This window comes from Copadichromis virginalis, linkage group LG23 (genome assembly GCF_057382275.1).
Source record: "Copadichromis virginalis isolate Kocher_CV1m ecotype Utaka linkage group LG23, C_Virginalis_male_GT1.1, whole genome shotgun sequence".
Lineage (NCBI taxonomy): Eukaryota > Metazoa > Chordata > Actinopteri > Cichliformes > Cichlidae > Copadichromis > Copadichromis virginalis.
This window is the reverse complement of record NC_140639.1, coordinates 47726744-47742748: the sequence shown is the minus strand read 5'-3', so window position 1 is coordinate 47742748 and position 16005 is coordinate 47726744. Positions and strand designations below refer to the sequence as shown.

The window sequence follows — 16005 nt, the reverse complement described above, 5'->3', positions numbered from 1 at the left end:
AACACCTCATCAGTGGGACTCTCAGAGCTACCAGCCCTTTGCTACAATCACAAAGCTCTTCATTGAAATCAATGATATCAAAGCTGGGATCAAATGAGTCCAAGTCTTCTGCTGATTCAGCATCACATTCATCTTTGCTCCTTGTTCTGCATCCCCACCATGGACTTCATTCCTTTCCAAGCCAGCCTTGAGTGTCCTTTATTCAGCTCATCCTCTGCTTTACTTTTACACCTGATTTTAGCTGCTTTATCTCTCTTTCAACAGGTTTCTGTGCCTCAATCTTTTTCTTCTCTCCCTCATAACAAGACAGCTTGTTCTGCCTGAGAACATGTTGGAGTGATTTACTAATCCAGGGCTGCTTATTGGGGAAAATACTTCCTGTTTCCAAAGTAATCTCCATTTTTCCCAGAAAGAAATGTCAGTAGAAATCGATGATCTAAGTGAGAACATGAGCCTTTAAAAAGTCCCAGTGGGTGCAGTCAAAGCAGTCCCTCAGTCCCAGTATAGAGTCTTTGGTCCAGACTGGAACAACTGTGTGCCCAGTTTGAGCTCTCTTCAGTGCTGTGACCTGACAGACCCAGAGGGGCCATCACATCACATTTAGAAGCTCCCCTGATGGAGCCACAACACATGTCCAATACTTAGTCTGTCTTGTTGGACCAAGGGTGTAGATTTGGTTTTGCCATTGTTGGGGACGAATAATTCAACCACCGAACTCTGCCCTGTTTCTTTTTTTTTTCCCTTTTTGTTTTGGCTTCTTAATAAAAAGAGGAGAAATATACTTGCCTACATATGCTATTCTACGTGCTTTTAAACCATTTAAAATCACAATTCATAGTTTTATATGTGAATTATATAATGTTAAATTACTATTAAACAAATGACTGACTAAAGTATTTTAGGCTTTAGTTTACTTCAGCCATAATCCATATAAATCAGGTATCATACAAAAATAAAAATAGAGTCATGACAATAAAAGAATATGACTTTAAGGACTTAACAACATTACTTCTGTTATATTTTGGCACTAAGGGAACACTGAATGACCTGGTGGGTTTTGTCCATAAAACTACTCGTCTAAGATTACCACAAAGTAAAAGATCTCTCAGCAAAATTATGCAACATTTTAGGCACTATTGCTCCGATCAAATCAGTGAGCTGAGATTTTTTATTCTAAACATGAACTACTGTTACAGCAACAGACATGGACTACTGGCGTCCCACACAACTCAACGTGAAGGAGCCAAACACAGGCCTGCTCCTCTCATTAACTGAGATAAACTGCTGGCATATTGGTTTTGCATCTATACTGTCCAGTCTCTCCTGGTGGACACACAGCAGCATTGTTTAATCTCATTTGAGTCACTGTTGACCTTACCCATGTTTTTAGTCTTCTGAGAGCACTGAGGCTTCTTTCAGCCTCAGTACCTGCGTTTTATCCTCAGATTACAATTATTATTCTGTGCTTGATGTGCCTCACCTTTGGCCCTGGCTCCTCCCCTCTGACTGCACTAGGACATATTGTCACCTGATAAAATAACACATTGATTCGTGCCATATAAAAAGTGAGACGTGTCAATTCAGATTCTTTGTCAAACATACACTAATGAATCAATTTACAGCAGCAGCCTAACAATTGTCATGATAATAAATACTAGTTAATCTATAGCACCAAATCATCAGTCAGTCACCTGTGACCTCGCCTCTTCACCTCTGAGCTACAACATGGCAGAGCTGCCTCTGTCACCTGATGAATAACAGTGAGACATTCCACATACATGCAGTCACACATGTGCTTCAAATACAGTCATGAACCATCAAGTCATCATCCAATTCCACCTGTGATCTTGTGTCACCATTGCTCTCTGAGCTTTGTGTTGGTTCTTCTGTCACCTGACAAATAGGACAAACATGACAATAAGAATAAAATGTGGAGCTGCTTCAGTGTTTCTGTCAATTTGTGCAGATCTTGACTCATCAGTAATGTTTGTAGGGTGAGTGCATTTTTAAAACAATTTGTGCAAACTGCACTACAAGGTGGATATTTGCAAAATAATGACTACCTCATGACATTTTGTCGCAAAAATTAACCCTATGAATATGTCAGCACCATTAGGATGAAATTATTGTGTCACCAACATTTTAATGTTAGACGTATAATTTTAACAGCCTCTGTGAACTAATAACTAAAACAAATCTGCGCCCTTGTGTTGGACCAACTGGAAGAAATGATTCAAGGACTTAGTCACAGAACAGAGATTCAAATCTCCAAAATCCAACTGGCTGCATCAGGACATATAGTCTGAAACTCTGCACAGTTTCCTGTTTGAAGCTGCTTCCTGTTGGCTTCAGCTGTTTGGAGTTTCCATTTTCTAAACTTCTACATTCTGAACCTTCTTCAGCTCTGAACAGATGATGAAACACTGAATGATTTCAAGCACTTTGTCTAATAAACTTACATCTTTCATTCTTTATACAGATTGATGAACTGTGGTTTGTCAAAGATCAGCTGTGATTATCTGGCAGCAGCACTGAAGTCCAACCCCTCCCATCTGAGACAGCTGTACCTGTGGGGAAACAACCTGAAGGATCCAGATGTGAAGCAGCTGTCTGATCTTCAGCAGAGTCCAGACTACAGACTGGAGACTCTGCTGTAAGTAGAGTGATGGAGTGAGTGGGTGGTGCTGTCAGCAGTATTGTACTAAACACAGTCAGTATGAAACAAAGATCCAGTGTTTCCTGTAAAGCTGCAGCTTCTCAGTGAAGCTGTGAGAGAAGAACGGTGACAGGCTTCAGGATTGGACACAAACACTTCCTGTTTCTCACCTTTATGGTCACCATAGTAACGGCTGACACGCTCTGATCAAACACTGTCAACAGCCAATCAGCTCTCTGAACAAAGCAGCACGCAGACCAATGACTGCATTGATTTCCAAGTTTAAAGCAGTGAAGAACACAGTCTGTAGGTGAGGAAGAATTTAGTGAGAGCAGATGTTTGGATGGAATTCCTCCAGTTAACAGCTGGAACCGTCCATCTGGATTGTTGGGCTTGTTGTTGGGGTTCCTACAGAGCTCAGAGTGGACACACCAAGGTTCTTCTAATGAATGAAAGTCCAAACTCAAACTAGGAGGGAAAAACATTTTCAGCAACTTCAATAAAAATCCAAAGATTAGAAAAAGTGAAGCAACAATGAGTCCTAGTACAGTCCCAGCACTGACGTCCCTGCTGCTCTTTATACTGGATGTGCTGCATCACTGACTGACAGCTGATGAAGAGTCTCTGGAAACACTCGTTTATCTCCTCTGCTCTTCCTCCTTCTCTCTGCAGGTGGAGGCCATGATGGTAAACAGGACAGTGTGTGTGCTGAGAGAGGAGCAGCTGTGTCCTGATGATCCAGAGAGGTTGAAGCAGCAGCAGCTTGTGTGTAGAGACGCTCTGACTGGGCCATGTTACTGGGAGGTGGAGAGGAGAGCTTCATCCAGCAGTGACTGACAGAGGAATGAAGTGCAGATGACTGTCAGTGCTGCAGAGTGAACTGCTCTGAGAACAGCTCCACTGTCAGACACAATGTAGAGTCCAGCATCAGCCCTGTGTGTCCCTCTGGATCTGACAGAGGATCATCAGTGTATCTGGACTGCTCTGCTGCTGCTCTGTCCTTCTACAGTCTCTGCACAGTCTCTGTCTCACTCTGGAAAGATTTTACAACTTGTTGTAATTACAGAACGTTAATATAATATTCAAACATGTGATCTTCTCTTTATTTCTGAATCTTTACCAAATAAAGAAAAACCAAACTAACAAACAGAAGCTGTCGTGTCCTTTTTCACCACATCTGTGAATCTTTTCTGTGTTTTTCCTCTTTTCCTCCTTCCTGCAGCTCCATCTTCATCATTCTGTGTCCAGTATATGTGAACACGTCCAAAGCATCTGAGCCTCATGTTACCCGTTTGTGTGAGTTACGCCTGTCGTTGTGTTGTGGTGTATAAATAAGGGGCAGGAGACAGCGCTGGATCTCTGAGTTCTTTACTCTCAATTTCTGCAACATCTGCAATATCTAGAAATGCAAACCTGTGAGCTGTGTGTGTTGTGCGTCTGCTCGGCCACCTCTCCTCCGGCCGTGCTGGAAGCAGCTGTGCGTTTGACAGTTTTATCGACTCGACAATAATCGAACAAATTAAATGTTCAAAAATATCAACTTAAGCACTTCAAAGTCAACAAAAAGCTTAAAACAATGAAATAATATTTCACTGACAAAACAACAGCTCATAAGAACGATACACAAAATAATACAGAAACAAACAAATAAAAGTTATTAACCAGGATCCATGTTTTTGTCACAAACACTGAATCAGCTGATTCACTCTTTATGTTTCTGAGTTTGTTTTGTGATTATAGTTCTGGTTTCTGTTTCTGTGTCTTCACTGTGTCCCACGTCTCCTTACTTTGGACTCTGTGTTATATTTCCTGTTTTACTTTGACAGTCCTGTGTTACTGTTTCCTGTCTCGTGTGTGTAATTGGTCCCAGCTGTGTTTCCCTCCTGTCTCCCGTTCCCTGATTACTAAACTGCGTCCACGCCGCCGGCGCTCCTCTCCACAGCTGGATTCCAGGATTTCAGAGCATCCAGCTGTGGTGAGTGATGGAGACACTTTCTCTGCTCCCTCAGTAATCAGGACAGTTTATTGAACATCAGAGGACATAAAGGACTGTTTTTCACCTGCCCGTTCTGAACCTGGACATTAAAGACTGCTGGCTTCAAGGACATTAATCCCAGTGTCAGCCAGCCAATAACAGCCTGTGTTTTTCAGCTCTTTAGGAGTCAGAAATGAGAAAGACACAGACTGCTAACCTCTCCCTGCAGGAAATAAGCTCCGCCTCTTCCTGTCCTGTATATGAGTGATTTGATTCTGACATGAGACACAATGAGTTTCCTGTTTATTGTGACTTAAAGCGAGCAGCAAAGACACTAAACTGTGTGTTTCCAGCTGAAGCTGCTTTTTGTGTTGCTCCCACAATCCTGTCTAAAACAGTCAGTGAGGAAAACTCAATGTGACTTCAGAGTGTCAGAGGTAAGCGACTCATGTTGTAACTGACGTCAGACGCCGGAGATTTTGGCGGAAAATTAAAGCGAATGGTAGTTTAGAATTGAACAAATTCCTTTAAGCTTCAGTATTACCAAATACACTTATCAATAGTCTTCTAACTAACAATATTTGTCTAAATCATCTCCAACACCCTGGAGAACAACGGGGAGAGTTTAGAGGCTCTCCAAGATTACATTGATCAGTGCTTCCAGGATCTTGTGATGAAGAAGGCTCAGAGTGCAAAAACTTCATCAAAACCCACCTGAAGCTGCTGGAGGACACGGTGAAGAACATCGCCTTTGATAGAGTGCATCGCATCGGCCCCATGCGGGCTGCGACCGGGAGACCACGTCCTACTGTGGCCAAGTTCGGCCACTTCAAACAAAAGGAACAGGTGAAAAGTCTCCGTGTCCATCGGTGTTTCTCCACGTCTCTCTGTCTTCTTCGTGTCATCTCTGTGTTTCCCTGCTGCCCTCATGTTTTCTGCTTTGTCTGTTAGTTCTTCCCAGTTTAGGTTGATGTTCACTTCTTCCCTCACCTTTGTTATTTTCACTGTAAATAAATCTCCACTCGCATCTCCACCGCCGTCTGCATCTTGGTCCTCATTCACTCCACCACACGACTGCTGCCCCAGCCGTGACAACTTTTGATGTTTCCTCTACATTCACTTTTAAAAATTATTTACTTTGCCTTGTTTGGTATCATTTGGTATCAGATGGCCGACTTCTACATGGCCACCATGGTCACCACCCAACTTGAGGAGTTTGCCCCCTCACATATACTAATGTGCCACAAACAGGACTTTAACATCACCAACCATTCCTATGTTATTACGGTGTATCCATATAACTGGCCCACCCTGTACAGTTATGCTTTCATGTTGACATACTGTATTAACACAATTCAGGGAGGATTCTAGGATCAGTGCTTCGGGGGGCTGAGCACCCAGAGAGCTGCCCAGCCAGCCAAGATACACTTTACTCGTCACAATGAGACTTCTTCCCCGTCTCTGTCCCTGCATCCTCCCTGTCCTCATCGTCTGTTGTCTTCGCCTCCTTTATCAGTCATCATAATTTTACCGTCTCTGTGCAAGTCTGCAAATTTCTTTATTAAATCAAAAGATTCTTAAATCCATCAAGTCTCTCTGTGCCTGGGTCCTCGTCACAAAACATGCCATCACTGTTTTGTACTTTTTAACAATTTAATCCCACATTTGTGAAAGAAAAGCAAAACACTTTTTTGAAAAGTCTGTAACAAAACCATCAATTCTGATCAAGGTTATTTAAATGCTGCCAAAGAAGAATGGATTGGAATAAAAAAAATACATATCCTAACCTTAATTACTGGAGGAGAATAATGAATGATGCTCATAGTGAGTAAGAAGTAAACTGAGTGCATATTTTGGACAGAGATTCACTTTTAATGTGTTTGTATAATATAATACAGATACATAAAAACACTCCTGAAACAGAATAAATTATTACAAATAAATTATTACAAAATATTAAAAAATATTATGGATACTTTTGTTGTTAAAATGTTACCTCTCAACCAAGTTCTGCCTTTTATATTTTTAGTAGTGTGTCACACAAACAGGAAATATTGTCAAAAAAAGTAAGTAAGTGCTGAAGCACCCCAAAAATGAACCAAAGCACCCCAAAAATGAACCAAAGCACCCCAAAATGGGCTAAAATCGCCCCTGTTAACAAATAATAGCCCAACAGTCACTTTTATGCTTACTGTAGCTGTTAGCTAAAAACACTAATTTAGCCTAGTTTGCCCTGAATTCAGCTTTGACAGACATGATCGACTGTTTCCAGTAGAATTCCTCGTTGTCATCTTGTTCCCTCTCAGAGCCCCGTATGCTTGCAGAGACCCCTACAGTAGGGAAATGTGCCAAAGAACGTCCAAAACATTGCATTTTAGGTTTATTTATGCCTTACACACAATCCCAACACTTTAGCTAACTTAACAACTTTGGCTAAAGTCTATAGTTAGTCTGTACAACATTTCTGGATCGCCACTGTTTGAAATGATATGACATATGACTCTCACTGAAACAGCAAACTTTGTAGAAAACAACACTTCTGATTCTCTATCTAGCTGTTTGCTCACAGCTGTAGATTACATTATAAGTGGTTGTTCACTCTTGTCAATAATTACATTTCTAAATTCTATTTGTGCAGTTACATGTAAACAAAGTCCAATATTGTATCTAAATGATTGTGTTATGGTGGGACAGTTTCCAATTTTGTTGTATTATTGCACTAGGTATGACTGTGCAAGAGTTATCTTATCTTCCTTGCTTGCACCACACTCTTTGCAGAAATGGTGCACAGCAGCACTGCATCATGTTATTGTGTTGTATAATATACCAGAACTAATACAAAGCAATATCCATGTACACTATAGGTCCATGCCAATGTGCCCAAATGGGACCTCCATAAATGGTAAGGGGCGCAAAGGCACTTTAAGACCAGTGGGCACACTGTCGGTGCACATCCGCTCGGATGCTTTTTTCTATTCATTTATTTCCCTGTTTATTTATCGATGCACAAAAGCAATTATCTCAGAGACACCATCCTCTTAACAGAGACTCAAATCAGGAACCTGCAGATTATTAGTCAGCAGCTTTAACTTCCTGTCTTTGTCTCACTAAACCTTCCACGTGGAAACTTGAGCTGCCCACTCAAGCACAGTAGGCTTTAACTGGCTCTGCTCAAGTCACTTCAGTATCTGAGAAACTGTCTCGATGCATGCCAAAGAACACTTTGACAATACGCTTGTGTTGAGTCAAATCCACCACAAGCATATTCTATGGCAGTTTAATTCCACTCCACATAAAAATAGTCACGTATTATTTCCCCCCACCACACTTCCTGCCAGTAGCTGGTGCCCCCACCCACAGTGCATTAGTGGTTCTCTGTGTTTAGTGGCTCACTCTGGGCGGCTGCTCGGTGGGGCCCGGCCACCTGGCTCTGTTGGGCCTGTGCTGCGGGTGGGGTGCCCTCAGGTCTCGGCCCTCTGGGCCCATTTACTGCTCAGTAACATTTAATATCTATTATTTACTACTACTTACTAGCCTACTTACTGCATATTATTGGTTGTTGCTGTGGGTTCCCCACTGTGTTGGTTTTTCCTTGTGTTTTTCAGCAGATGATGAAATAGATTTTCAGTATGTTTTCTCTCTTCCTCTCCATCTATTTCTCTTCTTCTCTATTTTTCCCTCTTCTTCTGTTAACTTTCTCCCCAGCTTATCTTTTTTCTTCTTTCCTGACCCCCGTTCTGATTCTAATGACTCAAAATAAAGTAAAATCATCATCAAATATGACTATCAAGTGGACCAGTATAGCAAAAACCATAATGGTGGCAGAGGCCACAGAGCCAAGTGGCAGGATTTTCAACGTTCAAACCAGATAAAAAACAGAAATTAAATGGTGTTAAAAGCCATGAATTCAGGCAATTCATTCACAACATAATTACAAGTTTTACTGGACGTTAATATTTTTCTCTTTTTTCAGTGCAAAACAAACTAACAGTACACATGATGCTGGCAAGTTAAAATGTCAGTGTCTTTTATAGATAGCATGTCTAGCATCATAGTTTTATAGATCACGTAGTCAGGGTAAAAACTCCATCTCTGATTATTATTGTACATGACTGTGACATGCAGTGGCCTCAGCATCATGATGAAGGCGACCGGAGGAGATAGTTTGGTAGACATCGATGTTTTGCCGATGAAGGCTCATGTAGCGGTCCTCTTTGTCCTAAACAACAATTTACACTGTCATTTACATTTAATTAAAGTGCAGCTTAAAACACAGACATAATGCACTGCAGCCTCGGCACAATTAAGTGTAAAACAGAACTATGGAAAACTGACAAACATCTGGCGAGTTTCAGATCCTGTTAAGTTAGTTAGACCTGATCTGTTTTCTCTGTTAGGATAAAAACATCAGAGGTCATGGGGTGAAAAATACCTCAAAAACAAGACTAGCTATGTCTACAACTAATGTGTGGTGTTTGAAAAGAACCTATGAGATACTTTGAACACCACAGTGGCTGCTGTATGCAGTAATGTGCTCAAGTGATTTCAAAGGGTCATTTCATGAGTTTAAGTGCGTCAGTAAAAGTTTTCACCTGCGAGGATTTCTCCTCAGGCTGTAACCACAGGTTATCACAGCCACACTGATGAGTGAAGCAGCAGCAGAAATGATGGGAACTGTAGCCATGAACTTCATGCCAGAAGAATCTCCATCGTCTGTTGAATGTTGCCACACACACAAAAAAACTTCATTTTGAAAACATGAAAAGTCACGAAATTTGCATTAATCTGTTATATGAAGGTGGAAAACATGTTTATCTTTTCATTACATTAGAGTTACAATTGCATCATTCAAACATTTCACTGATGAAATAACACCAAAGTTGTGATTGGAGCAGTTTTATAATGAAATTTTAAACAAATTAGCCAGAAGAAGAGCTTAAAAACATTCCAGATGTTCATCTCCTGACTGAAACCTTTCATTAATCCGCTGCAGGCGGGAATGACGACCTCAAACCATGTATGACAGAAAAGAAAGTGTTAACGCAGTTCCAAACATCCACCTTGAATCTGCGGTGTGGGTATAAATAGAAAATGTTTTTACCTCTCACAGTCACACTGAGATGGAGAACATACAATCCACCACGAAATCCACACTCACAGGTGTAGTTCCCACTGTCTTCAGATGTTAAGTTGAGCAGGTGGAGAAACACAGTCTCATTTTCTTTGATCAGTGTGAACCTGGAGTCACAGCCATGAATAAAGCCTCGGTCGTAACGATAGAGCAGACGACGCTGTTCTCCTCGGCTCCTCTCTGTGCTGATCTCACACAGTATCATCACAGTAACATTCAGAGTTGTTTTGCTGCATATTTGAGTGGAATCGGGTTTCTTTCCAATTGTCTTCACAAGAGTCTCTATAAATTGTTCCAGTTAAAATGAAACAAAATCGGGATTATAGTTTCTATATATTTGTTGTTGTGGGAAAATCAATCACATATATTATTTCACTAACCTAACTAAAGCTTTCTTCTTAAACACCTGGCTTTACAGCTTTTCTTTTTTAATTATATATATTTACCTTCACTGCTAAAAACCACAAGCAGAAGCAGGAGAAAGCAGAGTTTCCGTGCAGTCATGCTGGTGAGGAAGTAACTGTGGCTGACAGTGTGAGGTAGACTATAGTGAAAGCAGGAAGACTTGCACCCTCCTTATTTCACCTCTTGTGTCTACACTGAAACTTTTACTATGTCTAAAATAGAAGTGCATAAAAGTGGAAGGACAGTAGAAGGTGAACCACCAACATTGTTTAAGCCAGACTGATCTCTCTGTTTATCTGGATGGACATTGTGTTCAAATTATGATGAGATGTTTGTTCAAAAACAAAACTAGTCTGATACAAAGAGTCATGTTTGCCACAGTTTATTGTGTTTGTATTGTATTAAATCTGAGAGCCTGAGTTGGAGTATTATGACTGAATGGTCTCCATTACTGGGAAACAACTATCCAGTGTGAAAAGATGGGCATTTATTATAATATATGAATATTATTATATTAGTATGTCACCTAAAGTTTTATATACTTTAAAATGTTTCATAGAGCTTTATTATCCACTCCCACAGTTCCTGCGCTTCTTGCTGAGCGTGTCTTGTTGTCGTGTTGATGGTTCACTGAGATGATAGTCTGGTAGGAATCACTCGATGGCTGCTGAAGGTTTGTATAGGGCTGATCTGGCTCATCGTCATCCTTTAGAAAAGTGAAATATTTTAGGTATTAATCAAGTTCAACCCGGTCTACCCACACACTCTATTGATCTTTAAATCTCTCCATCTGTTGCCTGGATTATTTAATGTTTCTGCTCATTTCTGTAAGAGCTTCTTCACAAAATAAAGGACACTGAAGTTGGCACTAATAGTATTATAACACTAATCTGTAATTATCTATATAAGTAACATCCTAAAACATAAATGTACATGTTTTACCAAGTCTGCCAGAGCTCATATTATATTTTTACATGCTGTAGTGCCATTTTTGGGAGCATTTAAAGTTCATATACATCAATACAATCATTATAGCCCAAATTCTAATAATATGTCTGCATTAAGTGCACAGTAATTACATAAATTGCAAAAAAGTGGAATAAACTACCAAAAAATTGAAAATCGTTTTTGTTTTTTTAACATATATTTCTAGTTAGAGAAATTTAAGAGTCTTATCCCTCAAAACTGTAAATACAAAAAAGTTGCACAAAATAGTTTCCCACCACAGGAAATTTATTTTGAGTGTCTTCATAGTTTTATTTTTGAAATACACCAATTTTTATATAATGCAGGAAAAATGAAAATAAATATTATAATGCAAAATTAATCATCAAAATAAACTATTTCCAGCAGTGCAATATGAGTTCTAAGCATCCCAGAAATGACACAGAAAGTCATAAAGTCAAACATAACTTTTAAAAACACCAGTATAGGCTCATAAGGCCCTGATGGTAAAAAACTACATTTCTGCAAAATGATGTCACTTCCGGTTTCGGGCAGGTCATTGCAGACATGCGATAGTTGATGGATGTAGGAAGTGTTACAAACAGCTGATCGGATCGGCAAAGTTTTCTGGAATATTATGTTTTTGTTCCTGCAAGTACTTTTTATGCAGTTTTTGCAAAGCTTTATGTGGAAGGAAACCGTGACCGAGGACAAGCTGATGGCATCAGATGTAAGTACAACTCCGCTGGTGTCATATGCAAAAAAAGTGATTGCGCTAGCTTGTGTGTTTGCAGTGCTACCGGGATTTAAAAATAGTTACGCAAAACGGAGCGTGCCAGCTCCGACCGGCTTTAAAGGGTTACTGGCAAACTTTTAACTAGCTGCTGTAGATCGTAGCAATAAATTGCTCACCAAACCGTTGGGATTTTCAGGTACAGACACTCCAGATGTTCCTGACCTTAAGCAGCCACGTTGATAAGAAAGGATGTCAGCATTAGTGTAACACTATTCACATTCAAACAGAGAAAAATCAAGTAAGAACATCTACATTTATATTATCTTCTCTCTTAATAATGATAATTATTTTTGGAAGGATAAAAAGTGTTCATTCTAGACATGATGTTTAACATACAGCGAATTCTCATTTATTGAAATGTGATGTTTCCTTTCACTTTCTCTACATCTATATCATCTTTGAATTACTACAGCAAAAATAGTCTCACCCATTACTTTTCCTCCAGTAGATAAATCCCACGATAACTCCAGTTATAAAGATGATCACAACACCGGGCAGATAAACGGAAAAAGATTTGTCTGCTGAAGTGTGGGCCTCGTTTGTGTCTAAATCATTGAAAAGATGCATTTGTCAGTAAAATCATTTACTTTCATTTCCTGGAAATCAAAACACAAATCAAACACAGTTTACGTCTACTGAAACTCTGAGTGAAGTAATGAAACCCCAGTTTTATAACCACAGAGCTTTAAATATTGTCACTGTGCTCTTTTCTTTTGTCTTCTTCTTCTTTTGCATCTTTTCTGAATATTACTATGAACTGAAATTGGTCCAACTGCTTATATACATTCACTGGCCACTTTATGAGGTATACTTGTTCAGGGTGTAACACAAATATTTCAGTGTTCATTTCATTTGTCAATCACATGTCAGCTTCATCTTCCTGGTTAAATAAAGGTTAATAAAATAATAAAATGTCAGCAAATCAATGCTCAAACAGAGCAACATGGCACATGTTACTGGTCCCAGTGCTTCACAAACTGCTGATCTGCTGGGATTTTCACACACAATCATCTCTGTTCACAGACAATGGTCTGAAAAATAGAAAATATCCAGTGAGCTGTGATTCTCTGGGTAAAAATGCTGTTTACACATCAAACCTTGAGGCAGAGCGGACCACACTGGATATCACTGCTGTCCTCTAACAACAGCAAGCTGAGGCTACAGTTTGCAAGTCTGGACAACAGAAGACTAAAAAAACGATGCCTTGCCCGATGAGTTGATTTCTAACAGTTCAGACTGCTGGTGGTGTAATACTCTGTGAAGGATTTTCTTTGCAAACTTTGGACCCTGTAGTAACCACTGAGCATCATTTAAACACCACAGCCTGCCTGAAGGTTGTTGCTGACCACATTCATGTCTTTATGCCCAAAAAATACCCATCGTCTGATGGCTGCTTCCAGCAGGATACCACACCATGTCACGGCGCTCAAATCATGTACGGCCTGCGCAGTCACCAGATCTCAATCCAGCAGAGCACCTTTGGGATGTGGTGGAACAGAAAGTTTGCTTCAAGTAAGAGCAGCTGACGAATCTGCAGCAACTGTGTGATGATGTAATTTCAATATGTCTTGAGAATCTTTGAGGAATGTTTTTAGCGCCTTGTTGTGCCACAAAAAATGAAGACATGTTTGATGGCTGAAGGTGGTCCAACTCGGTTCAAAGATGTACCTGATAAATGAGTCAGTGAGAGTATTTAAACTGCTGTAAGTGAAAATAAGAAGAAAAGAAATGAACAAATTACAAGAATAAAAAACACATAAGCAGGTCAATACAATGCTAACACAGTGCTGAATAACTGTGTCAGATAAAGAAACCAAAATGCATTTACCTTCCACAGTGACACTGATATGGACAATATATGTCCCTTCAGTGTTTGTACACTCACAGGTGAAGTTCCCACTATCAGCTGGTGTTAAACTGGTCAGCTCCAGAAAGGCAGTCTGATTTTCTTTTGTTATTGAGAACCTGGGGTCACATTCCTGAGTAACGTTCTCTCCGTGTCGATACAGCAGATGACACTCTCCTCCTGTGTCCCTCTGTCTTTTGATCTTACAGATAATCAAAACAATAGTAGTCTGACTTTCCTTGTTGCAAATCCGAGTGACATCGTGTTCTCTCCTGACTGTCTTCACAACAGTCTCTGTAAACAGGGGCAGCAAAATACGGTAAATACAAGATTCAGCCTGTGTCAGAGAGGACTTTAGTTTCTATATTTTGTGAATGTTAAACCATCTTTTTAATCCCATAATAATGTGTTTAGTTTAAACTAAAAGCAAGGAGGTTATAAATTTAAAAATATTAATAATGCATAATGAAAATAGTTTCCTTGTATTACCTTCAGCATCATGGGACACAGCTAGTGGTAACAGCAAAATCAAGCAAAGTTTTGATACATGCTTGTTAACATGTCTGTAAGCCACCGACAGTGAAGAGGAAGATGTGCGGAAAGAAACAAGCTGAAGCTTTCCTGGCTAAGCAGACGTCAGACTGTTGCCCTTCACGGGGCAAGTGTGAAATGATGTAAAAAGGAAGTGTACTGACAGGACTTTCATATTAAAAGGCTGTAAAGTTGAAACACTGTGCGAGCTCCCACACAAAAAGAAAACAAGCTAATTTTTCTTTATCACAGAGGAATTATTACACTGCTAACTGTCATGTTCGCTGAAACTGAAGGATGGATAATATTGTAAAAGTAACAACAAAACTACCATTTATCATAACATTATAAGCATTTTAAACTAAAACAGCGTGTTACGTCATCAAACCGCTTCATCCAATCACTCAGATACTTACAAAGTTTTGACTGCATTACCTTTAAAATTTGTACGAAGATGAGCATAAAATGAATAAAACTGACATGCTTGCATTTGTTGTGTAGTGCAACAGGTGTATGTGGCTGAGGGATTCCCATGATGCAATGCGTATTTCTTCTTCAGTCACCTTTCCTACTCACTGTGTGTTAATGCAGCTCTCTGCATTGAATCATACCTGTTATTAACCTCTGTCTCTCTTCCACAGCGTGTCTTTATCCTGTCTTCCTTCTCTCATCCCAACCAGTCGCAGCAGATGGCCCCGCCCCTCCCTGAGCCTGGTTCTGCTGGAGGTTTCTTCCTGTTAAAAGGGAGTTTTTCCTTCCCACTGTCTCCAGACTGCTCACTCATAGGGAGTCATATGATTGTTGGGCTTTTTCTCTGTAAGTATTATTGTAGGGTCTGCCTTACAATATAAAGCGCCTTGAGGCGACTTTATATTGTTGTGATTTGTCGCTGTGCAAATAAAATTGAATTGAAAATTGAATTGTGAAGGCCACACCAGAAGCCACACAATTGGGAAGTCAGTAACGTCAGACACCAGCATCTTTATTTTAATTTTAATGCACATTTCCACAAACATAAATAACGACACATGTCCCATAAACTATTTCTGGTTAATGTTTTACTGGTGCTGGAGGTCTGTTGGACTGCTGAGGGTAACTGGAGAGAAAATGATGTTGTTTTCACTGGACGTTAAGGCGTCTGGGAAGGGATCTCAGACCATTTACATCCTGGGCCATCTGACCTCAGGAAATCACATGATAAGGTGGGGCCAGGTTTCACAATGAGCTCACCCGAAACCCTGGCTGATTAGGACCCACACCCGCTTTCACACCTTGGCTCATGTGATTAGGTAGAGGATCATCAGGGGTCCTTTGTCCCTCTTTGGGGCGAAACTCCCACTGGTTTTAAGTCTGGGACTCCCCACCATTGACCCTTAGAACTGAAGAAGCTTCTCGGATGAGAGGTGAAACGTCTTCAAGCAACTCAAGAAGTCCAGACGCTTTTCTTTCCAAGCTCCTTAGACTACGATGACCTGGATGACTGAGAACCTTCACAGACTTAAGTATTAAATTAATAGTTGGTTTTCATTCTTTGTTTTTAGATATTTTATTTTCTATTCTTATCCCCTCGTGTATTTAACTGGCCAGTTCAGTCCAATTTACCGGTATCTGGTATCGGCCTCGATACCGCATTTTCTAAAGTACTCGTTAAAAGTTCCCCGATATCGAGGACTGATACCACGGTCTGAGCCCTGTCTATGTTTGAGCGGCATGTAAGGGG

The 16005-nt window shown here is 40.2% G+C and overlaps 1 protein-coding gene across 7 annotated transcripts in view; it reads left to right on the top strand.

The window, feature by feature from the left end:
- The window catches only part of LOC146681970 (NLR family CARD domain-containing protein 3-like), a 34287-nt gene extending 30540 nt beyond the window's left edge, over positions 1–3747 (top strand). For 6 of the 7 annotated variants that reach the window (XM_085448439.1, XM_085448437.1, XM_085448435.1 and 3 more), the window contains 2 exons: positions 2480–2653; positions 3329–3747. In XM_085448439.1, coding sequence (XP_085304565.1) covers positions 2480–2653; positions 3329–3341 — 187 coding nt within the window. In that variant the 3' untranslated portion in view covers positions 3342–3747. The remainder of the gene's footprint in view (positions 1–2479; positions 2654–3328) is intronic. The other variant, XM_085448443.1, reaches the window with a different exon arrangement.
- Positions 3748–16005: the final 12258 nt, after the last annotated feature.